The sequence below is a fragment of the Takifugu flavidus genome, chromosome 2 (assembly GCF_003711565.1).
Source record: "Takifugu flavidus isolate HTHZ2018 chromosome 2, ASM371156v2, whole genome shotgun sequence".
In the NCBI taxonomy this organism is placed as follows: domain Eukaryota; kingdom Metazoa; phylum Chordata; class Actinopteri; order Tetraodontiformes; family Tetraodontidae; genus Takifugu; species Takifugu flavidus.
The window spans coordinates 18290721-18304882 of NC_079521.1; the positions used below are offsets into that span (position 1 = coordinate 18290721).

The 14162-nt window shown below is 48.1% G+C and overlaps 3 protein-coding genes across 3 annotated transcripts; 2 read left to right on the forward strand and 1 right to left on the reverse strand.

The window, feature by feature from the left end:
- Positions 1–700: 700 nt before the first annotated feature.
- On the reverse strand, positions 701–3998 carry LOC130518216 (fibulin-7-like). The gene is made up of 8 exons (XM_057020649.1): positions 3920–3998; positions 2659–2818; positions 2408–2578; positions 2078–2203; positions 1779–1925; positions 1572–1709; positions 1322–1457; positions 701–1238 (listed from the first exon to the last, which is right to left on the reverse strand). The coding sequence occupies exons 1-8, from the start codon at positions 3989–3991 to the stop codon at positions 875–877; spliced, it is 1314 nt and encodes a 437-aa protein (XP_056876629.1). The 5' UTR covers positions 3992–3998; the 3' UTR covers positions 701–874.
- A 1152-nt stretch (positions 3999–5150) lies between these two features.
- LOC130518238 (C-type lectin domain family 18 member B-like) lies at positions 5151–8623 on the forward strand. Its single transcript, XM_057020685.1, has 3 exons — positions 5151–5664; positions 6720–6808; positions 7967–8623. Exons 1-3 carry the CDS (start codon positions 5328–5330, stop codon positions 8252–8254), a joined length of 714 nt encoding a protein of 237 aa, XP_056876665.1. The 5' UTR covers positions 5151–5327; the 3' UTR covers positions 8255–8623.
- Positions 8348–11658, forward strand: LOC130517942 (C-type lectin domain family 18 member A-like). Its single transcript, XM_057020172.1, is given in 9 exon segments — positions 8348–8373; positions 8575–8919; positions 8921–8998; positions 9000–9094; positions 9305–9411; positions 9489–9618; positions 9703–9799; positions 10047–10138; positions 11215–11658. Coding segments are annotated over 9 exon segments (1008 nt in total). The 3' UTR covers positions 11253–11658.
- The last annotated feature ends 2504 nt before the right edge of the window (positions 11659–14162 follow it).

Below are 14162 nucleotides of genomic sequence, written 5' to 3' on the forward strand. Positions count from 1 at the left end.
GTGTTACTTACATGGAAGAACTATCTGTGTAAAACAGCTATATATGACATCGGCAGTTATATGAGTCTCAATGTAAAGGTGATATAAGGAACAGAGTCGCTTGGCATCTAAAATGTAGCATTTATATTTTAAATGCCACAAATTTAAGTTTGATTTATATCTTAATTCTGATTTACTTCATGTCCACAAACCTGCAGATTAAACCCAGAACTGCATGTCTCAAAGCAAACCATCGTCCAGCTTGAGATAGTCAGCACTTTCACTCCTTCCTGCTTAAAAACACCACAAGCCAGTCTTTCTATAAAGCTGGAAAAGACAGATTTTTATTATTATTATTCTCAGGTGACCACCCAGATCATTAGCATGCAGATGGTCCACAGGGGCTATATATTTTCAAGCTCTCTCCCCAGCGATTTCAGAACTGAAGAAGCCTTCTGGATAGAAGGCGAAACGTCTTCAAGAGAAGAAACCCAGTCCAGTTGACAGAGAAAACTACCTTGGATACAATGACCTGGATGACTGAGAATTTACACAGACAAAAGAAAGAAATGTGTCTATACGTTGCCTTATGTCAATATATAACTTACTGAATACGCATATACGGTAAGTACAAGAACCTGTTACTTAAACCACAGAGCACTTGTTATGTAATAAAAAATACAATCAGATAAAAGAGGGACAACATTTAATACTGAAAAAGCCTTTATTTTATGCTGCTGTGTGAAACAACCCTATTTTTCAATCACTTGAGAAGAAGTGTGATGACACCCAGAAGTTTAAACCAATCTAAATCCTTGACTAAGTCCAGAGCCCTTAGTTGAGCTCATACTTGTCTGGCTTCTGTGCACCAATCTGCTCTTTAATCCTAAACTTTCTAGAAGTCGTATTGTGACACAAACATGGTTACTTTGGTGATGTATCTTCCCAGCTGGCCTCTCCTCTCCAGCTCGGTCATCTCCACCTCTGCCTCCAGCGTGGCGGGTCCCTGCACAGGACGGACCAACATCAGCTCACCCGTCACGCGGTCTGAACGCTGCACTGTGAAGTGGCGGCGCGCTTGCTGTCCCCCGAGCAGAGAGAAACGGAGCGTGTCGCCGATCAGACGCAGCGCCGAGACCGTGAACATGACCCGGGGGGCCGAGAGGTTGGACACGACCGCCAGGTAATGGTAGGAGAAGGAGTTAGGGGCCTGGGAACATGCCCTGTTGTCCACCGGACAAGGGTTGCGTTCACAGCGACTGGTGGAAAAAAGAGGAATGTGAGCGATGAACAGCTGACCTGCTGAGGTTGTGGGATGTCAAAAATGAAAAGGGAGGCTCACATGAGTGATGTCTTCACATATGTAGCATGAGGGATTTTTGGGCAATCCACACGGAGACACTGGAAACCACCGTGCGTGTTGACACACATTTGGTCCTTTGTGCAGTTGTTCTGTCTGGTTGCACATTCATCAATATCTGAGAGCAAACGTGAGGATGACAAAGAGTCGTTCTATCCAATCTTCGCAGCCTGGGACATGATAACAGTAAAACATCCATTATAATGTAGTTTAATTCAGGTGAGGTAAACACCTTTACAGCCACGGCCATCGCGGCTCAGATTGTAGCCCGCAGGACAGGAGCAGCGATAGCCACCGGGGGTGTTGACACAGGCGTGTAAACACAGTCGCCCAGCCTGACCATTATGGAAGAGTTTGCACTCATCGATATCTGGAAGGATGAACAGTCAGTCAACATCGCGAGCTAAGAAAGAAGTCAAGAAAAAGGTTGGGGACACACCGGTGCAGACGCTGCTGTCCCGGCCAGAGATGGTGTATCCGGGCTCACAGGTGCAGTGGGTGGCCCTCTGAGTGATGGTGCAACGGGACGGACGGACGTGGGAGCTGGTGGCTGCAGCATCTGACATGTTTGTCATAGTGATGAAGACTGGGAAGAGAGGGTGCAGGAAGAGGGCACGTTTCCATACCGTACATGTTTCCATACAGCTGTGGTGAAATGAAAAGGTCCACCAGCAGAAGGGCTGTGGGAACGTTGACGCCTGCCCAGTCAGCATGTTTGATTGTGAGTTTGCTGCTTACCTGTTGGCAGGGGGGTCTGACAGGTGGGTCCAGACCAGCCTTTACCACACACGCAGGAGAACTGGCTCACTTCGTCCACACACGTCCCTCCGTTCAGGCACGGGGAGGAAGAACACTCGTTGATATCTGATGGAAAAGAGGAAGACTGAATGGCTACGGTAGACTTGTGGATGCGACCTGCTACTGCAGAGCTGAGAGGAAATACAGTTAAGCTGTCATCTTCACCGGAGGGGGGCTCACAACGGGGACAACGAGGTCATTCATCGGGCTCTTTGAGCGACGCAGAGACAAAATGACCTTTAAACGAAGCTACAGATGATGGACGCTCACCTCGGCAAGACGTCTGCTGGCCGCTCCAGGTCAGGCTCTCCTGACAAACCCTGCTCTCAGAACCCACCAGCTCATAGCCAGGATGACAGAGGAAGTGGACTTCGTGGCCAACGCTCTGTGACCTGCCCAGTTTCTTCCCATTCGCGGGTGCTTCCAGTTTTGGGCAGGTGCCTGTAAAAAAACCGAAGCACTGATTGAGCAGTTGATTGGAAAAAGATGTGAAACCGCTGCCGAACCGGGTTTCTCCTTACTGTTGGTCGCTCTGTCGGGCAGCTTTGTTGCGCTGCTCTGCATCAGGTTGATCTTCTTATTCAGGTTGCGAAGAGTTTGCAAATATGAGGTCTCGTGGGCAGAGAGGAGTTTCTGGACCTGTTTCAGAGAAACTTGGATTTCCTGCCTACTGGCACAATCCTGGAGGGAACCGGGGGAGATGATTTGGACTTTCTAATCACAAATGCAATAGATCTTTGAACATGCAGCCACGTAACCACATGTTTCACGAGGATCTAACTGCACCTCCATTCAGGAGAATATTTGCCCACCATGTAAAGGGTAAGATCCTCCTTCTGAAAGCTTCATCTTGTAACTCATGAATACAACACTATGCCTCCTGCTATATGTTTTTCGGGTGTCGCCCCGAGTTCAAATCATCTTTGCACACCAAAACCAGCAAAAGCTACTTAGACTCTGCTCTCGCTCCTTTGGTGTGAGAGATTTAGGGGATATGGGGTTTGGGCTGAGTCCGTTCACACTATACTGTACTGTGCATCCACAGCACAAACATCACTACAAGCTTCGTCTCTATTGGCTGGGAGGAGGAAGGAGTGGCCCTGTTGCCTGAACGAGCCGTCTGTTCAATTCAAAAGCGACTTTTTTTGCACTTTCTGCTGCGTCCTGGGTGATTTCACACAATCAATTAGTGTTTTCGTGCAGTCCGCGTTATGTAAGAGAAGTAAATATTTGTCCAAAACACCTTTCAGATGTGGACAGAACCGAGTCTGGAGACAGTGGGCCATTTCGCGCTGGGGTGGGGGTGGGGATGGGGGTGGGGGTGGGGGTTTCCCGCCAGAGTCAATGACTTCATTCTGCTCATGCTGCGTAATACCTCCCATGGTTTCGTGTTAACTGGGTGACTGTGCAGGGCACCAGCAGGGCTCCCGGTAACAATGTGAGTGTGAAACTGAGAAGGTGCCGGACTTTAACCAAAATGACATCCGTTTACGTTTACATTCACCTCTGCTTGGAACGATGCAGCTTCTTTCCATCAGTGCGAAGGCCTGAAAGCTCCAGCACCTTCAACCCTGACTAGCTTGTTCCGTGGATCCTTAATTAAAGCTCAATTCAAGTTCACTTTCAGAATTTCAACATGGTGCCAAGCATAAAAGATTTAGTATCGACGGCGTGGAGAATCTTGTCCTCCTGACTAGGCTTCATCAGCTGCTTTTCTGTTCAATAGTAGGTCTATATAAACTGTTATGAAGGAACATGCAAAGGCGTTGGCGTGACACTTACCTGTCCACCGACAGGATGGTGCAAACAGAAACAGGAGAGCATCATGGTAAAAAGTGCCGCCGATGGAAGCATGTTTCCTCTGGCCGTCTAACGTGAGAGTCGCTGCAGGGAGTGTGAGGTCGGAGGAGTCCAGGTGAGCAAATGACCACAGTCGGCAGTGGTGGAGCTGCTGCAGCCAACCACTGAGCACCGGGGGTCGAGCCCCCCGGAGCCAATCAGACCTGAGCATTTAAGGGGAAGAAATCTGACCACGGTGTTTTCCTTTCGCTGGGCATGGTGTGCACGTTCCCCGCTCCATGTTTATGGTGGCGAGGAAGAAAACCACCCCAATCTAAGTCCACAAACACGAGGTGGTTTTTGGAATTTTTAGCTAATGATATTTCCAGATGTTTGTCTGTTGTGCTCCTCACAGGTGGGTCACAGGCGGCTTTGCTTGGCCACTGAGCACAGACTGAGAAGCTTCCTCAGTCCTTACTGACATCTCAAAGCACTTGATTTTTTTAGTCCTCCCCCAGCCATTAACACACATTCTCACGCTGGTGGAGAAGACACCTTCAGACAGGTTCCTCTCTGTCACCCCCCACCCCCCTCCTTATCTCCCCTTCTCCTCCAGCTAACCATCAGAGCCTGGTCTTGCCCAACGTTTGTTCCTGTTAAAGGCGGCTCATTCTTTGACTCTCTGTGTAGGTTGACAATAGTGATTCTGAGAATCTTCAAGGTCAAGGTCAAGGTGTGCACAGATGTTCCTCTGGCTGATGCAGTGATGCATGCGAATGAGCCCACAACAGTCTGTGTTCTCAGCTGCGCTTCGACGCGGCTGCTGACGAAGAGAGAAAAGGAGCTAAAATCATCAGAATGGTGACTCACGCTTCCGTCACTGACCAGGCCAAGCAAACACCTTCCTACAGTCAGACTTTTCCATACCTCGCTTTAAAAACTCTTTTTTAATGAATTCAATTCTGTAATAACACTTCATGTTCTCGTCTGAGTGACGCTGGCATGTTTAAACAGATTCCTGCTCATTTAGCATGAACGGGAACGGGAAGTCATGACTCAGCAACTTCTTTGTCCGTGATGGCTTGACCGGAACTGGCTGTTTACATTGTATGATGACTGCACAAGTTTTATCGTATTTGTGAAGCACCTGTACCAGAATATTCCATTTTTATTCACATCATTTCAACTATTGTGACAGTTTAATAATTTAACTGTTTGCTTATGTGTAAAATGGTCAAAATTACCTTTCAAAGATTCATTATTTTAACTTTCTACAGAGTAATGTGTTTGTGTTTGAATATAGGATTCGATTATGTTGCAATGAGGTGACCCACAATGTGTCACAGCCCATCACAAAGGATTTAATAGTGTTCCACAGCGAGTTCTCTGCAGCCGGAGGTGGAAGCTGCTGATGTGGAAAGAGGGAGGAGAAGATCAGGGAGGCTGGATTAGAGGCAACAAGTGGCTGCTGCCCTGCTGCTGCCCTGCTGCTGCCCTGCTGCTGCCCTGCTGCTGCCCTGCTGCTGCCCTGCTCCTGCCCTGCTCCTGCCCTGCTGCTGCCCTGCTGCTGCCCTGCTGCTGCCCTGCTGCTGCCCTGCTGCTGCCCTGCTGCCCTGCTGCTGCTGGAGCCTCTCTGCAGTCTGTCATGGCTTCTCAGTGTTTCAGCATCCTTGTTTTCTCTTTGCTGCCTCTTCTTGACGATGTGAGCGGGATTACCTGGGACGCTCCTGGACCACGGCCCACCACCGGTAAACACACACAAACACACGCACCCTTGTACTACTCATCATGTTCCGATTTATTTTATTTAGAGCTCAAAATCAGAAATGTTGTTAGCCTTGGAGGACTTTACAAGCTGCACTATTGTGACACTTTTGTGTTAGACCTTTGAACTGGGTCAGGAAAAAAATTAAAAGAGGAAACCTGAAGAAGAGTCACAGATGAGGGGTCCCTCTCCCTGGGATGGACAGACATACAGTAGATACCACATGTACAGAGAACATGAGTAACAGACAGAAAAGTAGTCCAGGGGCCCAGGTGCATTTTCAGATGTCCTCATGTGGCGATCTGGCCCACTCATGCTACTCAAGATGGGCAAAATTAAAGCAAAAGGATCCACCCGAACTACCCAATCACCTACCCCTCCCCCTCAGTCCTAACCTAAATCCAATGCTAACATCATCCGTAAAACCATGACTTAAACCTCAAACAGTCCTTTGAAGTTGTGAAGACCAACCGAAATGACCTCACTTTGCTAGTAGAACACACACACACACACACACACACACACACACACACACTCACTCACTCACTCACTCCCTCACTCACTCACTCACACTCACTCACTCACTCACTCACTCACTCACTCACTCACTCACTCACTCACTCACTCACTCACTCACTCACTCACTCACTCACACTCACTCACTCACTCACTCACTCACTCACTCACTCACTCACTCACTCACTCACTCTCTACATGTCAACTCAACACACTGGTTACAACCTTACTTACCTGAGGAGTTTGTAGGCGCAGCCTGATGTTACCGTGGTAACGCGAGTCTGGTTGTTTGTTGGTATTCTTTCGTGTCCGTATCTGCCTGCTAGACAACCAGCAGCTTTGAGCCTTCCCATCACCTCCTGCTGCAGTAATTTGCAGGAGCAGAACAAATTCCAGTTCAACGCTGCTGCAAACCCCAAATCATTTACGCTAATACTCAGCTGTAAGTGGCCCCGAGTGGCAGCTGCAGTCTCGACGCGGCACAGCTGCGCAAATGTGCTTTATTCTTTATTCCCTTCACAGGGCTCGGACTGAAGGACTACTGGATTGTCGCCCAGCACAATAGGCTGCGCAGCCGGGTCGTCCCCACGGCGGCGAACATGCAAAAAATGGTTGGTGGCGTCCGTTGTCTGGTTCCTTCCTGATCGCTGCCATCCCGGAGTTTAACGCACATTCTTTCCTTCTAAGTCAACGGTTATCTTGGCAGCGTGTTATGGTTCCCCGCGTCTCTCTCGCGGCCGCCGCGAGGGCGATGGTGGCGCCCGGCGCTGCCCCAGAGGTCGCGACCTTCAGTCACAGAAACTGAAGCTGCCAGTTCACCATTTCTGCTGCCAGAATGACAATAAATCACCTCGTTTGATCATTTTCAGGTGAAATTCTTCATAAAAGCAGATTTTACTTTTTGAACGCAGTTCAATCTCTGTTGCCGTGGCCTACGGTCATTATCAGCACAGCGGTCCTGTCTGCATTTGATTATGTCCAAAAGTTAATGATGGATTATGAAATCCTGAGTGTGTTGGAGCCCCCGTGGGCCCGACGGCCATGCAGCCGTAGATTAGCTCCTCAAAGCCACCTGCTCTGAGTGACAGCCTCCTTCCTCGACTGCTCTTCAGCTGTTCTTAACCGATAAGGCAGTAATGAGAGGAAAAATGGCCCGAGGATAATCATCCAGCATTCAGGGCTCTGGTATTACAGGTAAATTCGCTTTGAAAACCCTCCAAGAGAGCTGAAGTAGCTTATCACAGCTTCACTGATAAAGGGGGGGGGGGGGGGAGGAGGAGGGCTCGCCAATATCTGATGCTTCTTTCTTCAACACAAATTAACCACAAATTCAACCTTCTGTTGAAGTGATAATATCATCATTTTGTTTTCGCTTAAAGGTTGAGATAATATGCCAATATTTTAGGGGGGCAGCGACCCCCCCCCCCCCCCCCCACCCTCCCAAGAACTCCAAATCCGAAGTGTGTTTTAAGGCCGTGCATCACAGAGACAACGAAGATATGAACATTTGAAATGCACGTGATAACTTCATGTTGTGAGCACAGTGTTTTATTAATACACTCAAACTTTGACAGACAAGCTTTTAGTCTCTCTTGGAGGATTTGGGCTGAAATGGATCCCAGCTTCCTCACGCAGAACACGCTGTGTCCGTACTGCCCAGCGTCCGTCCGTCCGTCCGTCCTTTTGTTCATATTTGTAATATTTATTTTTATTTGTTCATTCATTGTTTTCAAGTGATGCTCTTTTTAATTATGTGATTGTCCTTATAGGAGTGGAATGAAAGTCTGGCGTCGCTTGCGAAGGAAAGAGCGTCCACGTGTAACTCGGCGCCTCCGGCTCCGAACGCCTCGTTCGACGGTCACGTTGGCTGGAACACAAATCGCTCCGCCTTTGGCGTCAGCTCCTTTTCCGATGTTCTAGCAGAATGGTTTGAGGAGGGGCAAAGTTTCCTGCACCTGAGTGGGAAATGCAAAGAGGGCGCCACCTGCCAACATTATACGCAGGTGCGAGCGGACGGGCCGCCGGCACCAGGCGCCGCTGCCGGGCCACGTCCCTGATGTTCTGCTGTTCCTCTCTAGTTGGTGTGGGCCACGTCCAGTCAGGTGGGCTGTGCCAGTCACCTGTGTCCCGGAGAAGGAGGACTCTGGGAAATGTTCGTCTGCGCCTATTTTCCTGGGTAACCGCACAGTTTACCCCAAATAAAAACTCCCCTTTGCAACAGTTGGGTTTGAAAAAGAAAATAAAAGAAATACTGACTGTAAACTTGACACAGGTCACATTCATCCATGTTCAGATACACACGCGATATATTTGGCATCACATGATTCCTCCCTAAAGTTCCCACCGACAGTCCTGCTGCATTTGTTTACCCCTGCAGGGGTAACTGGGAGGTGAAAGGTCAGCTGGTGGCGCCCTACAAGGCCGGCCTGTCCTGCTCTCTCTGCACTTCGTCCATGTCTGGTTGCTTTCGACTGTGGGACCACGTAGGTGGACTCTGTGGTGAGCTAGAACCCGACACGCTACGTGTGCTACATAAACTGTTGGAGGCTCTGATATGTGTTCAGCAACACGCACGTCTGTTGCCAGAAGTTCCGCTGAACCCCTGTCGCATGAGCTGCGGGCAGCACGGCCGTCTCAACGTCTCCTCCTGCAAGTGCACGTGTGACCCGGGCTTCACGGGGCGGCTCTGCCAGGGTACCGCCTGTCCACAACAGAACTGTTTAACTGGTCCCATTGGTGCTGCTGGGGGGTTTTAGTGGGGGACAGTCCGTTGTCATGGCCCCGCCTGTGTTGTGTCTCTGCAGTGCGTTGCAGCTTCCAGTGTGCACACGGTCGGTTGCGAGCGGAAGAATGCTCGTGCGTCTGTGATGGAGGCTACGGGGGGCCGAAGTGCACAGGTCCGTTTCTTCTGAGAGTAGATCAATAGTCTGCGAGAACCACTGGTAAAACTGGAAATCAACCAGTAAAACGACCTCATCCGTCCAAGTGTGAGAGTTCCTGTGTGTGTTAGGTCCAACGAGCTGGTGTTTTGGCTTCTGACCACGCTGAAGGGGAACCGCTTACATTTGGTTTTGCCTCTGAAGATGGCGGATTTTTCTGTTTAACAGAGAATGTGCAGTTTCCCCTGCACAGCTGTGACCTCGTGGTCGATGGCGACTGCTTCGCGGTGTCTTCAGACGCTGACACGTATTACGGAGCCAGGAGTCGCTGTCAGGTGTGTGTCGTGGGACGAACGTTGCAGGTCCAGGCAGGCTTTTGCTCTGCTGAAGGGTGAGCGTTTCTTTTCCTCAGGAACGAGGGGGGACCTTAGCCCACATCCATAATCAGAAGGTTCAGGACATCCTGGCTTTTTATCTCAGCCAGCTGGAGACAAACAACCAGCTCAGTCACAGTGATTTCCTGACACAGAACTTCTGGATCGGTAGGTTTCAGTCCTGAGTAATTCAAGCTCACACTGTGTTACAACGCTGCACCGTGAGAGTAAAGCGGCATTTGGGCTCCGCAGGTTTGACGTTTAAGCCTCTGAAGGAGTCATTTCGCTGGGACTCAGGAGAGATTCTCCAATTTAGCAGCTTTGCTTTCGGGCAGCCTGACAATCAGGGGTAAGAACACATAACTTGTCTATGAATTTCACATTTAGAAGAGCAGCAATAACCCAAAAATGCAACGCTCACACCGGCCGCTAGATGGCTCTCTCCTTCTGTATTCTCAGACTGAATTTATTCACGCGCTGCTTTGCATATGAATGACTAAAATCTATATGTTTTTTTCATCTTATCATTTAACAAGACTTAAAATTAGCCATGTAGCTAATCACACAGTAGATTTACTCTCTTTTTTTCTGCTCAGCTTTGGAAACTGTGTGGAGCTACAAGCATCAAGCACCTTCAACTGGAACGACCAACGCTGTAGAACACGGAACCGTTACATATGCATGCACGGTAGGTTTCCTTCTGCTGCCCGAGGGAACACGGAGAACCAGTTTTTTTCCACGCAGTAAATCGATCTGACTGACCTCCCAAGCAAAGAGCTGTGATTCCTCCCAAACCCAACAGCTCCATCAGCACCTGTTCTCCGATCACCCTTCTGCTTCATTGGAGACACTGTTGTGTTCAGTAAAGTCCTTTAACAAGCTGATTTAGGTAAAGACAAACACATCGCTGGATGCAGCGCGGCGTTGCCACCTGTCGTGACACCAGCAGGAATTTGCTGGGGGATTATTGTCCTGCCTGGCCATCACACATTCCCCCACAGCTGTCAGTCATAACACAGCTGCCGCCATGTAAAACACATTCATCCACATCCCACAGCGTCCCTGTGATCCACACGCTGTAAACACAGCGCTCAGTCTCAATCAATGACTCTCATTGCTGGCCAACAAGACTCTTATAACAATCAATTCAAGTCAGCCGCACAAAGAACGGTGGCGTTTAGACTCACACACGCCACGGCCATCGATCCCGAGGGATGACATGCTGACAGATGCTTCGCTTTTGCCAAATTGATTGTGTCTTTGTAAGCGTTTGGTGCGTACTTCAGTATTGATCAGTCATTGCTGAATGAGCGGTCAATGTGGTCAACATGACAACATTTCATCATTTAAGCCTCACCACCCCCCCACCCCCCCTTTCTGATGATTTTCCTTTTTCTCCCTCCACAAAATCAGGTTTATTTGGTTCTTAACACTGGTCGCTGGATCTTCTTCTGGTTCTCAAACAAACCAGTCTGTTGGGATCACCAGTGGGGGGGTGGTGGCACAAACCAATATTTCTCAATTTGCCTCCCGCTTTCCTGTCAATAATGAAAACTAATATCGCCAGAGATCCCCCCCCAGCAAATGAACTCAAGGTTCAGCCTTAAATGTGCAGCAGCTCCAGGCTCTGTTAGCTTTTATGGATTATTGCGGTTTGTTCTGGTCATACTAGAGTAGAAATGTGGGTAATGAGGATGAATTAATCCTAAATGTGCAAACTTTCACAGATTTTCACTGCTTCTATGGTTTCTCTGTATTTCCCAGCTGCGGAGCACATCGCCCAGTGGGAGGGTGGCAGCTAAACCGGCACCAGCTTGTTTTGCTGCTGTACATCTACACCATGGATGTTTCCCTTATATTTTGTTACAGGGAAGTTATACCTTCCACATGTCACCTTCTATAAGTGGACAATGGTTCAGCAAGACTTTGATCCTTTCTGACACGATTCTCGCTCATGTTTTAAATTGACATTATTTCACATGAAGCGTGGAAAAAAACACATATAAAATTCAAAACTTAGAGTAGAATCTTGATTATATGATTATGCTTAGCACAGCACAAATGGCATTGTGTGATTAAAGAGAGTTCATTCAAGTTACGGGTGTTTTTAACGTAAAACTACGTTGATATTTGGGAAACAGAACCTGAAATGATTGACATGCTCTTGTGGTATTTTGCCCATTAAACTAACTAAAATGTCTCAGATTAGCCATGAAATTCATTATGTTTCATTTCTAGTTTGAATGTTGATCCCCGATTTTACTTTCATGGTAGTCGTCTCATTCTGTGGTTTCACAGAACCAAAAGAGTGCAAAAGCACTAAAATCCACCCCGGATCAGCATTAGATGGAGAGCCCGGTCCGTCTGTCCCGGAGCAGCATGAAGGGCTGCGCAGATCAAACAACACAATTTATCAGAGATCTTCTGGGAAGATCTGGACTCAAGAGTGGTTTGAAAATCATGATGATCCAAAATTGGGATAAAAAAGATCAGACATGCTTAAATCAGATGATTGATTAGAAAGGTCCTCAATTCTTCACTAGAACATATATATACACACATATATATGTAATCCCTCCTCTGCCAGCTATATTTGGTATCTTCCTGAAAACATCGAACGTGGCGGTTGCTGTGACTGATATGAGTGACTGCTCTGTGTCCCACAGCAGGAGCAGGGCGGTTGGGAGCGTCGCCTCCTGTTTGTCACTCATCATTTCCTGCTCCTGCCAGTGTTTCAGGAAATTCAGATAAACTTTTTGTTTTTGCTGACGCCTGCATCCGTATAACCCGAGTCATTCCTGAATGAGCGTACGCGTCTGTGTGTGATGATTCCGTGTGTATAAATCTGCCTCGTTCACGCGGCTTCCTGCTGCTCTCATGGTGCCCCCTGATAAGCCGCTGCTGCAGAGGGTTTCAGAATAGCGCTGGTGGCAGTGGAATTAGCTTCCATTGTCATGATAATGACAGTGATACTCTTGCCCCATCCCTGACTCAGACCAGCTATTGTATGGAAACAGGAATGCAATTTCTCCTGCAGCAGCATCCGACAATCCTGTTTGAGAGTGAAAGGTCCCTAAATGACTCGCCATTCAGGCAAAGCCGAGGGGCCAGTGGCCAATTAAAGGAAGAGCATTAGAACAGCGCCATGTCGAAACACAAGGCTGGCGCTAAACACACGCATTAGGCACCGGGGGGACACATCGTGCGCACCCATTAGCCATCGGGTCCTGTACGGTCCCGTGTCTCTTACACCTCGGACCTGCTTTGGTTTGACTCGTTCTGAACTAAGTTAAAACATCTGCCCATCAGAATAAAAACGCGTCCCTGTCAGAAAACCACCGTCCAGTCTCGGGGTTAAATTGTTCCGCTCAGACAGGCTGCAGCTGAAGACCGCCATTCTTCTTAGTTTTTCTCTGTAACAACACCTCTAATGATCCAGCACGCAGATGATTATTTGGAGCTCGTCCCCAGACTGAAACACAGCAGCGCCTCATTTCCCAGGTTCCCTCAGAAGCCGTCTCTCCATTTCCATGGCTAATTATCTCGGTGTTTTCTTTTTATCTCTCCATCCTCTCACACACTGATGAGCTGTTCTACCTCTGAAACCACTGCAGAAGAAGCCACAAGAGCCCAGCGTCCTCCTCCTTTTGGAGGAGTGAGTCACCTTTATCGGCGGATGTGACTCAACACATATCTGAGAAAAAAGTGACGGTCAGTGGTTAGAGGAAGAGGCGCGGAGCTAAAAGTGGCGTCCAACAACAAGGAAAGAGGTTACATACTCCGACTGCAAAGAGCTGCCAGCGCACAAAACCACTGTTATACCTTTAGCAGACAAAAGAGTAAAACTATGTTCATCTCACAATCGCATCGCAGCGTTTCCCCCCTCTGGATCATTTGTAGAGGATGTAATGTTCTCACAGCATCAATTTTTGATAAGATGGATGACGAGCCTGCCGGTGATCTTCGCAAATCCTGTTTTTTCAGCTGTTATTTATAAATGTGCCTTGTCAGAGTTACAACACAACCCAGCTGATTCCACGACATACGCAAAAAAATAAATGCAAATGTTCTTTATTAGCTACCTTTTGGTTGCTGTCCTTTTCTTAATTACACCAACCCAGCAAAGACACTCCCTCTGCTAATCCACTGTTCCTGTTTGGACTAAATACGGCGCTCCGAACAGATAATGACCCCTGAGCTTCAGCCATTATTTGTATAAGCGCATGCGTCATTAACTTGCTCTGTGGTCCACCATGTCATTCACTCGCTAAAACGCCTTCAGGATGGAATTATTTTCATTAAAAAATAATGAAAAAGAGGATTAGGGAATAAGTCATGTGGGGAAGTCTACCACAGGGCATAAAACAGCTAAAACAAGGAAGTATGAATTATGCATTGATTGGGTGATAGAAGGATTCAAAGCTCTCATAGTGACAGTGGGACTTTTTTTTTCTACTGTAAATTGGCCTCTTATGTGTTTCAAGTGTACCGTGATCATCCCTGGAGGCTGCAATCAGCCCCCAATTATCGCTCTTTACATCTCAATATGGAAATCCAGCTGCATGTAGGATCTGATGATACGTTAGGAGGAGCCGTGCATGTTTATGAAGAGACACCACTCACGGACAAAAATACAGGGTGATTTCTCATCAACTGAGCGGTCGGAGTAGGAAGGTGGCGAGTATTCCCTCCACGTCTGCACCTCCTGCCTG